Here is a 16,751-nt window from a genome sequence, read left to right on the forward strand (position 1 = left end):
TCCCACCGGAGCGGTACCTATTGATTTTCTCACATTTGCATGTTTTCGAACTGATAGGTTGGCAGAAGCTGGGGCTAACAGCGGAAGCTTACGCCGCTTCCCGTATTTGAACCTGCAACCTTTTGGTCAACAAGCTCATCAGCTCAGCGGTTTAATCCACTGCACCACAGGGGCCTCCCATGCATATATATATACTAGCTGTCCCCTACTATGCGTTGCTGTGGCACAGTCTGTGTATATGTGTTTTGTGTGTGTATATAGGTGTATACATGTATAGTGGTTTTGTTCATGCGCTGTAATGTATTTTTTTTTTAATTTTTTGGCTTTTTAAGTCCCTTCGGCTGTGTTTTTCAGTGTTTTTATGAGTGATGGTCACTCGTTGGCCTGAGAGGTGTCTTGTGTCCAAATTTGGTGTCAATTCGTCCAGTGGTTTTTGTGTTATGTTAATCCCACAAACGAACATTACATTTTTATTTATATAGATGTGTGTGTGTGTATGTTTTTACAGATTACATAGACATCTTCATCTTGCCACCCCATACATTGAGACGAATTAAAAGCCCCATGCTTGGAGGAGGAACCCCATCTTCTCATATATTCTTTGACTACAGCTTCCAAAACTCCTGCACATTCTCAGTGTTTTTTCTGAAGCTGATGGGAATTGTAGTCCTGCAATACTTGAATGTGAAAAATAATTATGTAACAAAATTCAAAACATGTTCTGTTCTGGTTTGAAAGTGTTTTTTCCTGTTCAATTGTGTGGTTTTTACTTTGAAAGTAGTTGTTCAGAAACTTTGTGTTTGTGGCCGCCACAGACTAGGTTGAATTGGTTGAGACTCAAAGAGATATTAATTGAAAAACTAGATATTCATTGAAAAACTAGAGCAAACTGTGCAGCAGGATGTCTCACAACAACAAAGGTTTTGCAGTTTAATACACTTTCCCCATGTTTTTATGACAAAACCAATTAGGAAATGATATTTACAATCCAGGAACAAAAATAATATTGTCGCATAGTGTAATTATAAACAATCTGTAACCCTAAACCGCCAAGTCTGAAAGTCAGTCTTAAAAGCTAAGGAGAAATTTGACCTCGACGCAAGGTCTTCCATTCAGATCTCTGGTGTCTTCGGTTGATTTTTCTCTCCCATTAAAGAAATCAAAACGTGGTTTGACGGCTGCAATATAAGGCAGATCCGTGTGTTTACGAAGCGGGCGCCTTCTTGCTCTTTGTGTAACCGTTTCCTTTTTCTCTCGCCGTTGGAGATGGTGGACGGCGAATCCGAGGAGGATCAAGACTTTGGAGAATCGGTCGAAGAGGAGGAAGATGGCGACGAGTCCGATTTGGTGAGTCGTCGGGCCTTTGGAGAGAGACCCTTCCTCTGCCTTCCCCCTTTTGTCATGGCTGCAAGGGATTGAAAACTATTGTATTTACTCGAATCTAATGCTCACCTTTTCTGGCTAAATTACCTTGCCAAAAAGGTAATTTCCAAGGTCTCTCCAACAACCCTGGATGCTCAATAGCTTTGGTTGTCCTCCATATCAGATCTGTGCACATTAGATTTGCTTAATAGGGGAATCTTAGTGCTGAGCCAAAACAATAGGGGACACTGCTTCAGAAGCATCTGGAGCTACTATATGATTGGCCTCATCTCTAATTTAATAGTGCTGTGTAATCATGGGATTTGTAGTTTGATGGGAAACCAGCATCCTTTGACAGAGAAGGATAAAGGCCTTGCCAAAGCACAGCTCCCATGACGCCATAGTATTTATTTATTTACGATATTTATATGCCGCCCTTCTCATCCTGAAGGAGACTCAGAGCAGCTTACAAGTTATATATAAATACAATATATTATATTATTATTTAATATTATATATTGCTATATTGTACTATAGCAATATAATGTAATATTATTAGTAACTAGCTGTACCCGCCACGCATTGCTGTGGCCAACCTTCCCTCCCTCTTTCTCTCCTTCTTTCCCTCCTTCCTTCTCTCCCTCTTACCTTCCTTCCTTCCCTTTTCTTCATTCCTTCTCTCCTTCCTTCCTTCTCTACCTCTTTCCTTCTCCCCTTTTCCTTTTCCTTCCCTTTCTCTCCTTTCTTCCTGCTCTACCTCTTTCCTTCCTTCCTTCGCTTTTTGCTTCCATCGTTCCTTCTCTCTCTCTCTCTCTTTCTTTCCTTCCCTACCCTTCCCTTCCCTTCCCTTCTGTCCTTCGCTTTTTGTTTCCATCCTTCCTTCTCTTTTTTCTTCTTTCCTCCCCTCCCTCTTTCTCTCCTTTCTTCCTTCTTTATCCCTTCTTTCTCTACCTCTTTCCTTCCCCCATTTCTTTTCATCCCTCTTTTTCTCCTTTCTTCCTTCTCTACCTCTTTTCTTCCTTCCTTTGCTTTTTGCTTCTATCCATATTTCTGTTTTTGCTTCTTTCCTTCCCTCCCTCTTTCTCTTCTTCCTTCCTTCTCTACCTTTTCCTTCCTTCCCCCATTTTTTTCATCCTTCTTTTTCTCTTTTCTTCCTTCTCTACCTCTTTCCTTCTTTCCTTCTTTCCTTCTTTCCTTCTTTCCTTCTTTCCTTCTTTCCCTCCCTCCCTCCCTCTTTGCTTCCATGCTTCCTTCTCTCTTTCTCTCTTTCCTTTCCTCCCTCTTTCTCTCCTTTCTTCCATCCTTCCTTCCTTCCTTCCTCCCTTCTTTCTTACTCTCTCTCTCTCTCTCCTTTCCTCCTTCTTCCTTCCCTTTTTTCCTGTATCGTCATTTAGCTTTTTGGGGTTTTTAAGTCCTTTCCACTTTTTGGGGGGGGGGGGGGATTTGAGTTGGTCTCTTAGGAGTATAGTGTCCAAATTTTGTGTCAATTTGTCCAGTGGTTTTGGAGTTATGTTAATCCCACAAACGACCATTACTTTTTTATTTATATAGACATTACATGTAATATAAAATATTTAATTATAATATCATATTGAACCAAGGCATTGAAAGTTGATCCATTCTGCAACATAGATGCGCTCTAATGTTTCTTGTCCATTGTGTTCTAACACAATTTGTTTTCAAGATGGAATCCTAAGCAGGCGGCAACTGTAATTGGGCATTTTACAAAGAGCGCACGTTTTTCTGCTGTGCGTTAAATCCATCTGCGAATCCTTTTTTGGTTTTAGAATTTTGAAAATTCAGGTGCACATTAGATTCGATCAATCATTAAGACTCATGTAAACATGGGTACCTGCATTCGACATTCCCCGTCCCTTTGGACTCTAAATTTTGCTCGCACACCTTTTCTTTTTGTTTTCCTCGCGAGCCAAGAAAGCTGCTGACTCCCAGCATGTTGGCGTCCGTCGTTCATATTTACAATGAGAGTTTATTGCTTTCTCGTCAGGCCTCAGCAGGGGTCTGCTCTTGGTTGCCAGGGGCCAAGACCAGAGCGTGGTCCGCACAGGGAAGGCCACGGCCGGACGAAGCCGCAAGCAAGGAGCAGGGACGTAGTCCGGACCATCACGGTCCAGGGCCCAGTTCTGCAGGAGGCAAGGCAAGGCACCAAGAGTTTGCTGTTGCTGCTGCCGCTACTGCTGCCGCTGCTGCTATATTGCTGCTTCTGTTGCGCTTAGTCACACACTGCTCAGGCGGAGGGGCACAACACAGTAATTAGAGGCTTTAGTGGGCTAGGATTGATCCCTTTCGGGGCCATTGATTGGCCCTCGTATATCCACCCCTTTATTCTTTGTAATGCCATTGTTAGTGTATCATAACACACACGCACAGCCTTTATTGCAGGTATGGTCAAACCTTGGCCCTCCAGGTGTTTTGGACTTAGACTCCCACAATTCCTAACAGCCTACCAGCTGTTCGGAATTTGGGAAGTTGCAGTCCAAAATACCTGGAGGGCTGAGGTTTGCCCATGCCAGCTGCATCAGCATACACCACCAACAAAATCACAACACAGGCATATCTAATAATAATAATAATAATAATAATAATAATTGAACAAAATCAGGCTACCAGTATTAAAAAACTCAAAAATTACAACAGCAAAACAGCAGAGAGTAAACAATCCGGCACATCAAATCACTCTCAATAAAAGATTCCCCCCAGGCACTTCTAAGCCATTAAATGCTATTTAAGGTGATCAGTTGAGACATTCACACCTAGCTCCAGCAGACAAAAGTCCTTTGTCCCACCCTGGTCATTCCACAGATATGTAAACCCATTTTCCTACTTCCAACAGACCTCACTACCTCTGAGGATGCTTGCCATAGATGCAGGCGAAACGTCAGGAGAAAATGCCTCCAGAACATGGCCATAGAGCCTGGAAAACCTACACAACCCAGTGATTCTGGCCATGAAAGCCTCCACAATACAATAATTATAATCATAGAATCATAGAAGCAAAGAATCAAAGAGTTGGACGAGACCTCATGGGCCATCCAGTCCAACCCCCTGCCAAGAAGCAGGAATATTGCATTCAAATCACCCCTGACAGATGGCCATCCAGCCTCTGTTTAAAAGCTTGCAAAGAAGGAGCCTCCACCACACTCCGGGGCAGAGAGTTCCACTGCTGAACGGCTCCCACAGTCAGGAAGTTCTTCCTCATGTTCAGATGGAATCTCCTTTCTTTTAGTTTGAAGCCATTGTTCCGCGTCCTAGTCTCCAGGGAAGCAGAAAACAAGCTTGCTCCCTCCTCCCTGTGGCTTCCTCTCACATATTTATACATGGCTATCATATCTCCTCTCATCCTTCTCTTCTTCAGGCTAAACATGCCCAGCTCCTTAAGCCGCTCCTCATAGGGCTTGTTCTCCAGACCCTTGATCATTTTAATCGCCCTCCTCTGGACACATTCCAGCTAAGAGTCAATATCTCTCTTGAATTGTGGTGCCCAGAATTGGACACAATATTCCAGGTGTGGTCTAACCAAAGCGGAATAGAGGGATAGAATTACTTCCCTAGATCTTTATTTATACCCCGCCACCATCTCCCCAGTGGGGACTCGGAGCGGCTTACATGGGGTTTTATTACAGCAGAATAAAACCAAAAAAATACACAACAAACAACATCATCAAAATTACATAGGAAAAACAATCCAATAAACACAGTCACGATAACAAGAGGAAGTTGCGGATAAAAAGGAAAGTATCATTAAGAGTTGCTCCTCTCAAGAATTAACACTTGCAACAGTCTCATGAAAGAATGCATCGGAGTTGTTTGGACGATCATGGGATTTGCCATTGAAAATATTGTGAAAAAAATGGGAATTCCTGTGTGTTGCACCCCAGGCCTGGAAACACCTATTCCACACAAGGAATATAAGAATATATAAAATACATAAAAAGCAGGAATAAGAACAGGTGATAATCCAAATGTCCCATAATGTTTCAGAGGTGACAAGGTCAAGGAACAGCCAGAAATTGCAGGTACAACTTAAGTCCACAAGCAAAAGGGTATCACTCATAAAATTTGAACAGGAGTACATGAACAGGAACATAGAAAACTTCTAGGATTAAACTCCAAAACCAAGGCTTTACATGAACCAAGAACAAGAGAACTCAGGTTTAGCTTCTTACTCTAACACAGTGTTGCCTGAACTGACTTTAAAGTATACAACAGTGGTTCTCAACCTGGGGTCCCCAGATGTTGTTGGCCTACAACTCCCAGAAATCTCAGCCAGTTCACTCAGGTTTAGCTTCTTACTCTAACACAGTGTTGCCTGAACTGACTTTAAAGTATACAACAGTGGTTCTCAACCTGGGGTCCCCAGATGTTGTTGGCCTACAACTCCCAGAAATCTCAGCCAGTTCACTCAGGTTTAGCTTCTTACTCTAACACAGTGTTGCCTGAACTGACTTTAAAGTATACAACAGTGGTTCTCAACCTGGGGTCCCCAGATGTTGTTGGCCTACAACTCCCAGAAATCTCAGCCAGTTCACTCAGGTTTAGCTTCTTACTCTAACACAGTGTTGCCTGAACTGACTTTAAAGTATACAACAGTGGTTCTCAACCTGGGGTCCCCAGATGTTGTTGGCCTACAACTCCCAGAAATCTCAGCCAGTTCACTCAGGTTTAGCTTCTTACTCTAACACAGTGTTGCCTGAACTGACTTTAAAGTATACAACAGTGGTTCTCAACCTGGGGTCCCCAGATGTTGTTGGCCTACAACTCCCAGAAATCTCAGCCAGTTCACTCAGGTTTAGCTTCTTACTCTAACACAGTGTTGCCTGAACTGACTTTAAAGTATACAACAGTGGTTCTCAACCTGGGGTCCCCAGATGTTGTTGGCCTACAACTCCCAGAAATCTCAGCCAGTTCACTCAGGTTTAGCTTCTTACTCTAACACAGTGTTGCCTGAACTGACTTTAAAGTATACAACAGTGGTTCTCAACCTGGGGTCCCCAGATGTTGTTGGCCTACAACTCCCAGAAATCTCAGCCAGTTCACTCAGGTTTAGCTTCTTACTCTAACGCAGTGTTGCCTGAACTGACTTTAAAGTATACAACAGTGGTTCTCAACCTGGGGTCCCCAGATGTTGTTGGCCTACAACTCCCAGAAATCTCAGCCAGTTCACTCAGGTTTAGCTTCTTACTCTAACGCAGTGTTGCCTGAACTGACTTTAAAGTATACAACAGTGGTTCTCAACCTGGGGTCCCCAGATGTTGTTGGCCTACAACTCCCAGAAATCTCAGCCAGTTCACCAGCTGTTAGGATTTCTGGGAGTTAAAGGCCAAAAACACCTGGGGACCCCAGGTTGAGAACCACTGGTATACAGCTTGTTTAATAGACACCCATGAAAGCATTATATCTTCCATGAATTTTTTCCCCATGTAATCTCTCAGACCGACGTAATCTATTTTCAGTTCTGATTTGTAAATGAAGACTTTTGTTGATCTCGGTAGCTACAGGTGGCTTCCCCTGGGAACCCTCCTTCTCACTCAGCTCTTCACTCGATTCCTTATCTGCTGTTGCTACTTCTGACTCCTCAGACTGCACTTTCCGAGCCAGTTTTCTCATGTAGAGAAACACCATTTCCCAGAATTGAATTTCTCAGACTTGAGAACCCATCACTTTGTGCCACAAGGAAGTTCACAATCCTCTGTAAATCATCAGTTAAACCATCAGCCTCTGGTGGCTGATCTACAACAGTTTGGTCAGATTTCTCATCAGAACAGAGATGGCATCCTTTCTGGCAACTGTGGCTCATTCTCACATACAAGAGACATTGTGGTCCATCAGAACCATGCTTGGGTACCTGATCCACCTAGTACAGTGTTTCTCAACCTTCCTAATGCCGCGAGCCCGTAATACAGTTTCTCATGTTGTGGTGACCCCCAACCATAACATTATTTTCATTGTTACTTCATAACTATAATTTTGGTACAGTTATGACTTGTAATGTAAATATCTGATATGCAGGATGCATTTTTATTCATTGGACCAAATATGGCAAAAAAAACCCCATATGCCCAAATACCCCATATGGGGTTGGGGTGGGTTGATTTAGTCATTTGGGAGTTGTAGTTGCTGGGATTTATAGTTAACCTACAATCAAAGAGAATTCTGAACTCTACCAGCAATGGAACCAAACTTGGCACACAGAACTCCCATGACCAACAGAAAATACTGGAAGGGTCTGGTGGGCATTGATCTTGAGCTTGGGAGTTGTAGTTCACCTATCTCCAGAGAGCACTGTGGACTCAATCAATGATGGGTCTGGACCAAACTTGGCACGAACACTCAATATGCCCAAAAGTGAGCACTGGTGGAGTTTGGAGAAAATAGACCTGACATTTGGGAGTTGTAGTTGCTGAGATTTATAGTTCACCTACAATCAAAGAGCATTCTGAACCCAACCAACTATAGAATTGGGCCAAACTTCCCACACAGAACTCCCATGACCAACAGAAAATACTGTGTATTCTGATGATCTTTGGTGACCCCTCTGACACCCTTTTGCGACCCCCACAGGGGTCCCGACTCCCAGGTTGAGAAACACTGACCTAGTAGAACAGCATTAGGATATGTCTAATTAAAGCCTACATATATCTTTTATGGGGTGAAATTTCCTGCCTTTGTGGTGCCATCACCAAAATCTTTGCAGAACTTCGCTTTTTGCCCTGTCGGCCTTCTCCGTGGCTTCTTGCTCCTCGACTGTCCACAGTTTGGCCCTTTTAACCCATGAATTGTCACGTCTGCCTGTTATTTCGTGTCTGTGTTGCCGCTTGCTTTGTGTGTGTGTAAAATTAATGATTTTTATTTGAGGAGTGGGTGGGAAATGTGCTAAATGTGCTAAATACAGAAGCATCCGATAAGGAAATATTGTCATACGAAATGTTTGCATTGACTAGTATGGTAATACTGTCTGTTCGTAATAACATGCTCAGTAAGAGGGATCAGGTCGAATTCCTTGCACCCTTTAATGTCTATCCAGTTAAGCTTCTCTTGACATAGTACAGTAGACTCTCAGTTAACCGGAAATAAAAAAAATCAAAGAAATAATATTTTAAATAAAAATTAAAGATTTAGTGGAAATTTTCTATTTGCTTTTGATGACTGTATTTTAATCATTGAGTTTGTTGCATCCCAGGCCTGGAGCCACCTATGACCACCTCACCACACAAGAGTCCAGAGTATAAGCAAACACTGGGTTGTAGTTTTTTCGGGCTATATGGCCATGGTCTAGAGGTATTCTCTCCTGACGTTTCGCCTTCATCTATGGCAAGGATGCTTGCCATAGATGCAGGCGAAACGTCAGGAGAGAATGCCACTAGACCATGGCTATATAGCCCGAAAAAACTACAACAACCCAGTGATTCCGGCCATGAAAGCCTTCGACAATACATATAAACAAACAGTTTTTTTGTAGAAACACATAAAAAGGATATAAAAAAGTCAGGAATAAGGGAAGATGATGTATAATCCAATGAAGTCTGACAATAGGTGATAATCAAACAAGTATCCAAATGTCTCTTATAGACATAGTCCAAAGATAGCCAAAAATCACAAATACAACATAAATCCACAATGAAAAGCTGTACTTAGTTAAACTGGAACAGGAATACAAAAACAAGAACGAGGAAAACTTCCAGGATACTTAAATCCAAAACCAAGGCTTGATGTGAAACAAGAACCAAAAAACTCAGGCCTAGCTTCTCATTTGAACGCTACGTTGCCTGAACTGAAGTTAGAGTGCACATTGGCTATTAAGATCCAAAGGTAACATGGTCCAAAGAGAGCCAAAAATCACAAATACAACATAAATCCACAAGGAAAAGATGTACTTCGTAAAACTAGAACAGGAATACAAAAACAAGAACGAGGAAAACTTCCAGGATACTTAAATCCAAAACCATGCCTTGAAGTGAAACAAGAACCAGAGAACTCAGGCCTAGCTTCTCATTCAAACGCTACGTTGCCTGAACTGAAGTTAGAGTGCACATTGGCTATTAAGATCCAAAGGTAACATAGTCCAAAGAGAGACAAAAATCACAAATACAACATAAATCCACAATGAAAAGATGTACTTAGTAAAACTGGAACAGGAATACAAAAACAAGAATGAGGAAAACGTCCAGGATACATCTAAAACCAAGGTTTGACGTGAAACAAGAACCAGAGAACTCAGGCCTAGCTTCTCATTGGAACGCTACGTTGCCTGAACTGAAGTTAGAGTGCACATTGGCTATTAAGATCCAAAGGTAACATAGTCCAAATAGAGCCAAAAATCACAAATAGAACATATATCCACAAGGAAAAGGTGTATTTAGTAAAACTAGAACAGGAATACAAAAACAAGAACGAGGAAAACTTCTAGGATACTTAAATCCAAAACCATGGCTTGAAGTGAAACAAGAATCAGAGAACTCAGGCCTAGCTTCTCATTTGAACGCTACGTTGCCTGAACTGAAGTTAGAGTGCACATTGGATATTAATAAACAGACATGAAGTCATGGAGCCTTCCATGGACTTTCGCTATCTGTTTCCCATGGAGTCTTGTTGATCTACGGAGCTGACTATATGTCCTAATCTGCAGACGTAAATTCTTGCTTAACTCCGTGTTGCCAGGTGTTGTCCTGGCTGTTCTGAGAGTCTAATAGAGTCTCTGTCTAGTCTGAAAGTCCAATTGAGTCTCTAAGCATATTGTTCCTACTGAAGTCTAAAGATGTTTCTAAAATGGAGTCTGAGTCCTGAATAATCCCAGATCTGATCACATGCCCTGCAGCCCCTCCCACAACATAGAGTTAAGGAAAACTGCAAACTAATACACACATATACAATGCAGTAAACAATCTGAATTATATACATAACAAATAACTAGTGGAGGCTTGAAAAGCTTGCTATTTCCAACAGAAAACCTGGGATTGGATCCTGGGATATAGGACCTGTCTGGAAAGGCCCGTAGAGAGAAAAAGCAAGATACAAACAACAGCAACAACAACAACAACAAGCATATTGTTCCTATTGAAATCTAAAGCATACTTTCTGAAATGGAGTCTGAGTCCTGAACAATCCTAGACCTGATCACATGCCCTGCAACCCCTCCCACAACATAGTTAAGGAAAACTGCAAACTAATACACACATATACAATGCAGTAAACAATCTGAATTATATACATAACAAATAACTAGTGGAGGCTTGAAAAGCTTGCTATTTCCAACAGAAAACCTGGGATTGGATCCTGAGATATAGGGCCTGTCTGGAAAGGCCCGTAGAGAGGAAAAGCAAGATGCAAACAACAGCAACAACAACAACAACAAGCATATTGTTCTTACTGAAGTCTAAAGCATACTTTCTAAAATGGAGTATGAGTCCTGAATAATCCCAGACCTGATCACATGCCCTGCAACCCCTCCCACAACATAGAGTTAAGGAAAACCGCAAACAATACACACATATACAATGCAGTAAACTATCTGAATTATATACATAACAAATAACTAGTGGAGGCTTGAAAAGCTTGCTATTTCCAACGGAAAACCTGGGATTGGATCCTGGGATATAGGACTTGTTTGGAAGGCCTCTAGAGAGGAAAAGCAGGATACAAACAACAATAACAATAATAAGCTGAGAGTCTACTGTATTTTGGATTTGGTGACTGACAGAAGGAGAAGTGACAGATATTATTTATTTTTTATGCTCAGTCATGGTTGCCAGTGGATCCCAACCTTTGGTCCTCCAAAGATTTTGGATTTCAATTCCCAGAAACAAAGCCAGCTTGTCCGACAGTTAGGAATTACACTATGTAACATAACACTGTTTTGTTTTGTTTTGTTTTGTTTTGTTTTGTTCCTGGGTTATCAATGTCGTTTCCTAACTGGTTCTATCATAAAAATATGGGAAAAGTTTATTAAACTTCCAAAACTTTGTTTCTGTGGGAGCATATTTTGATCTAGTTTTTCAATGGATATCTCATCATTGAGTCTCAACCCATTCAACTTAGTTTGTGGCAGCTGCGAAAACAAAGTTTCTGGAGTAGAACAACTACTTTCAAAGTACGTACCGCACAATTAACCAGGAAAAAACACTTACCAATCAGGAACAGAATATTTTTCAAGTTTTGTTACATAGTGTTACGGGAACTGGAGTCCAAAACACTTGGAGGACCAGTGGCGTATTCGGAGGAGAATCAGGTTGTGTGGGATTTCAGAGTGGCTGGTCCTCCAAAAGTTGGTGTGACCGAGGATCCAGTCCCCTGTTTCCTGTGGTTTTGCAGAGTTCGGAATCCAGTCTCAAGAAGAAGATGATGAAGCGGAAAGGGAAGCCAGAGAGCCCTTGGCTGAAACCCACCCGGAAAAGGCGGCGGAGAAGTAGGAAGAAAAAAGGTGGCGCCTTAGGTAAGGGATTCCTACTTTCCTACTTTTGTTTTTATTCAGGTATAGTAGTTTCCTCCCACTCTTGTTGGATTCCAGTTTCCATTGACCTCAGCTGGCTCTGTAAGGGATCTGGGATGATTGAATCATAGACTCAGAGTTGGAAGAAACCTTGTGAGCCATTTAGTCCAACCTCATTCTGCTAAGAAGCAGAAAAAAAATCATTCAAAGCACCCCCGGCAGATGGCCATCCAATCTCTGTTTCAAAGCCTCCATCATACTCCAGGGCAGAGAGTTCCACTGCTAAACAACTCTCACCGTTAGGAAGTTCTTCCTCATGTTCAGGTGGAATCTCCTCTCCTATCATTTGAAGCAATTGTTCCATTGTGTCCTAGTCTCCAGGGCTGCAGAAAACAAGCTTGCTCCTTCCTCCCTATGACGTCTCCTCACATATTTATTCATGGACCTCACCATGTCTCCTTCCAGCCTTGGAGAACAAGCCCTATGGGGAGCGGCTTAAAGAGCTGGGCATGTTTAGCCTGCAGAAAAGTCTGAGAAGAGACATGATGCCCAGGTATAAATATGCGAGGGGAAGTCCATAAAATCAATAAAACAAGGCAGCATGGGAAAACATACAAATTAGCAGCTTGGGAAAAACTAGGTACATGAAACTAAGAACACTTGAAAGCAAGAACATCATGAATTTCCAGCATTGACCCAACTGAGGCAGCTCTTTCCCATGAATCAATATAAAGCTTTTCCTGATCCCAGAACTGAAAGGAAAGCATGTCTCTTGTCCTTTCAACCAGATAAGGGTTTCTTATCTCGCTTTTCCTGTAAACAAACTGATCTTTGCGCCTGAACCCTCTGTCTCTGTTTACAAAAGCCTTGCTTTCTATCTACACTTTCATTAACTTGACTTTCATTAACTTCTGCACCTGACAAATCATCTTCAGACAGTTTCTCTGAGAAAGACTGAAGGGCCTCTCCCAGGAATGTGGCCTTGTGAAACTTATTGAGACAGCTCAGGCCTTTTGTCTGAGCTTAACTCAGGCCCAGGCAAACCCTCATCCCCATTGCCAACAGACACAGGGCCAGAAAGCCCTTCATCCCCAGTCCCATCATGAACATCAGACACATTTCGGGTATTTTTACCCCGCCCTTCTCAACCCCCTGGGGGGGACTCAGGGCGGCTTCCACCCAGCACATATTCAATGCCTACAATTAAACACAATAAAATACCTATCTAAATCAGTAGTTATAAATAATTAAAACATTAAGTTAATACAACAAAATCCACTAGAAAAGAAAGCCAGTCTGGTGGCTGTTGTCTCACCGAGTTCTGCAATTGGGGACTCCATTGTACGTGTCCATATTCCATTTTCATATTCCGTTTCCATAGCTATTGTCGACATTATCCTCGTGAAGTCTGCAAGATTAGCCAAAGGCCTGGTCCCACATCCATGTTTTTAATTTCCTTCTAAAGGAGAGGAGGGATGAAGACCTAATTTCCCCAAGGAGATAATTCCATAGGCAGTAGGCCACCACCGAGAAGGCCCTGTCCCTCGTCCTCGCCAACCATTTCTGTGACGGGCGGGGACGAGGGACTGAGAGCAAGGCCTTTCCAGAAGATCTTAAATTCCTAGATGGGAGGTAGAAGGAGATACGTTCGGACAGGTATGCTGGGGAGAGAATTCCAGAGGCGGGGGGCCACCACCGAGAAGGCCCTGTCCCTCGTCCTCGCCAACCATGTCTGTGACAGGGGCGGGGATGAGGGACTGAGAGCAGGGCCTTTCCAGAAGATCTTAAATTCCGAGATGGGACGTAGAAGGAGTTACGTTTGGACAGTTACTCCTTCACATCAGACACAATCACAGGCTGAACTACAACAAAAAATGCCTGGCATTGAAAAGATATCTTATGGGTCACTTGAAAACCAAGGGGTTCCTTTCCTTTGTTGGAATTGTTAGTAGTGGTACATGTTTTGACTCATCTGGAATCACAGACTGATGGTGTCAATGATTCTGATGGGGATGATGAGATTCAGAGTTGACACTGGGGAAAGTGAAACTACTGAGAGTGAGATCCAAGTGCCTGATCAAGGAAGGGAGGATGCAGGAAGAGAGGATAGTTCTCAGCCAGCTAAGGAGGGATTTGGCCTTGATGGGGCCGCTGGTTTGGGTCGAGCTGATCGGTTGGAATTGAAAGTGCGAAGGAGTGTCAGGATTGCCGGGAGGCGAGAGAGCGAGGCCCGGAGCCATAGGAACGCCTTCATGTTGTCCGAAGAGTATTAAACAGACTGTTTGAATGTGCCTCAGTGTCAGAGCAACTTCCTGCTTCAACCTTTGGATTTATCTTTTCATGCTCATGTTTCAGGAGTTTGTCATGTTCTCATGGGACTTTGCCTATGCCTTCATGGATCTTGTTTGCCTATGTTACCTTGGATTGATCTTTTGAAAAAGACTTTTGCTTTTCGAACTTTTTATCTTTTCTTTTAATAAAACTATAACGCAGTGTTTCTCAACCTTCCTAATACCGCGACCCCTTAATACAGTTCCTCATGTTGAGGTGACCCCCCCCCCCCAACCATAACATTATTATTGTTGCTACTTCATAATTGCAATTTGGTGACTGTTATGAATTGTAATGTAAATATCTGAGATGCACAATGTATTTTCATTCACTGGACCAAATTTGGTATCAATACCAGATACACCCAAATTTGAATACTGGTGGGGTTGGGGGTGGATTGTTTTTGTCATTTGGGAGTTGTAGTTCATAGAATCATAGAATCAAAGAGTTGGAAGAGACCTCATGGGCCATCCAGTCCAACCCCCTGCCAAGAAGCAGGAATATTGCATTCAAATCACCCCTGACAGATGGCCATCTAGCCTCTGTTTAAAAGCTTCCAAAGAAGGAGCCTTCACCACACTCCGGGGCAGAGAGTTCCACTGCTGAACAGCTCTCACAGTCAGGAACTTCTTCCTCATGTTCAGATGGAATCTCCTTTCTTGTAGTTTGAAGCCATTGTTTCGCGTCCTAGTCTCCATGGAAGCAGAAAACAAGCTTGCTCCCTCCTCCCTGTGGCTTCCTCTCAGATTGTTGGGATTTATAGTTCACCTACCACCAAAGAGCAATCTGAACTCCACCAATGATGGAATTGAACCAGTCTTGGCACAGAATATGACTAACATAAGATACTGGAAGGATTTGGTGGGCATTGATCTTGAGTTTGGGAGTTGTAGTTCACCTAAATCCAGAAAGCGCTGTAAACTCAAACAAGACCAAACTTGACAAGAATACTCAATATGCCCAAATGTGAACACAGGTGGAGTGTGGGGGAAATAGACCTTGACATTTGGGAGTTGTGGTTGCTGGGATTTATAGTACAATCAAAGACCATTTTGAACCCCACCAACAATAGAAATAGGCCAAATTTCCCACACAGAATCCCCATGACCAACATAAAATACTGTTTTCCGATGGTCTTTGGCGACCCCTTTGACACCCCCTCACGACTTCCTCAGGTTGAGAAACGCTGCTATAAAGACTAGTGCTGGTGTGTTCTTTGGTATCGTAAGCAAGGTGGTTGTACTCTGAGATGCGACAGTAAGATTAAAATAAAATGCATGATTGGTATGATTGGTAGGCTTCTTGACTGCCTTGCTGGCCTTCTATAGAGTTAGTTTATTTATTTTATTTATTTAAAACGGCCCTGGTTTTTACTGTGTAATAGTGTAATGTTTTGTCATTGCTTCTGTTTTAATTTTTTGCTTTGTATCGTATTGTTATTGTTTGCTGTTGTGTTGAGGCTTTGGCCTTTGTAAGCTGCATCGAGTCCTTTGGGAGATGCTAGCGGAAAACAAATAAAGTTTAATAAAATAATAATAATATTTATTAACTTTATTTGTACCCCGCTAGCATCTCCCGAAGGACTCAATGCGGCTTACACAGGCCAAGGCCTCAATAAAACAACAGCATAACAAAACACATAACTTAAAGCAAATCAAACATTAAAACAATAGCAGTAAACAATAAAAACAATACACCATAACACAATAAAACTAGGGCCGGGCCAAATGTAATGGGTACAGATTTAAAAGTGCTGGGCGTGACAGGTGGATGTAGGATTTTAGGGTAAGTGCAATGTGCAGACCATATTAAAACTCTAATAAAGTGCTTCTGGGACATATTGCTGGAGTTTCCTATTTTGGAAAGGCACATCGGAACAGCCAGGTCTTCAAACTCTTCCTAAAGACTGCCAACGTAGGGGCTTGTCTGATGTCTTTGGGCAGGGTGTTTCAAAGTCGGGGGGCTACCACAGAAAAGGCCCTGTCTCTCATCCCCACCAAACGCGCTTGCGACGCAGGACGGATCACAAGCAGAGCCTCTCCGGATGAGCGAAGAGAATGTGTGGGTTCATAAACGGAGATGCGGTCACGCAGGTAGGCAGGTCCCAAACCGTTTAGGGCTTTGTAGGAAACCACCTGCACCTTGAATTGGGCCCGGAAAATGAACAGCAGCCAATGGAGCTCCTTAAACAGGAGGGTTGACCTCTCTCTGTAAGGAGCACCAGTTAACATCCTGGCCGCCGCCAGGATTTACTTCTTGGCTGCAAGGGAGGGAGAAAAATGGGGAGTCTTGATGGCAGGGAATGAATGGAGCTTGTGTGCCTTGGTGGTAGTGGTGCCACGCAAACAGCCGAGACGCATGAACTAATCCCTGTTAGAGATTCATGCATTAGTTTTCATTAGCAGACACCGCCTTGCTCGGCGAAGGGTTGCGATTGGCACTTCCCCTTCCTCTCCTGCGTTGAGCCAGATGTCTCTTGCCCTCTTCATCTCCTTCTACCTTATTGGGCTCTTAGAGCTTTTGCTTGGAGATCTCAAGTTTGGGTGAGGAGGAGAGCTTGTCATGCACCATCTCCATGTCTTAATGCAGTGCCGTAGCAGCAGACAGATGTGTC

The 16,751-nt window shown here is 42.9% G+C and overlaps 1 protein-coding gene across 12 annotated transcripts in view; it reads left to right on the forward strand.

Annotated features, from left to right (window-relative positions):
• Positions 1 to 16,751, forward strand: part of EHMT1 (euchromatic histone lysine methyltransferase 1) — a 165,307-nt gene that overhangs the window by 82,836 nt on the left and 65,720 nt on the right. For 10 of the 12 annotated variants that reach the window (XM_067471857.1, XM_067471866.1, XM_067471858.1 and 7 more), the window contains 3 exons: positions 1,267 to 1,347; positions 3,368 to 3,517; positions 11,689 to 11,809. In XM_067471857.1, the coding sequence (XP_067327958.1) occupies positions 1,267 to 1,347; positions 3,368 to 3,517; positions 11,689 to 11,809 (352 nt within the window). The remainder of the gene's footprint in view (positions 1 to 1,266; positions 1,348 to 3,367; positions 3,518 to 11,688; positions 11,810 to 16,751) is intronic. The other 2 variants (XM_067471867.1, XM_067471868.1) reach the window with 1 other exon arrangement.

This window comes from Anolis sagrei, chromosome 11 (assembly GCF_037176765.1).
Source record: "Anolis sagrei isolate rAnoSag1 chromosome 11, rAnoSag1.mat, whole genome shotgun sequence".
Lineage (NCBI taxonomy): Eukaryota > Metazoa > Chordata > Lepidosauria > Squamata > Dactyloidae > Anolis > Anolis sagrei.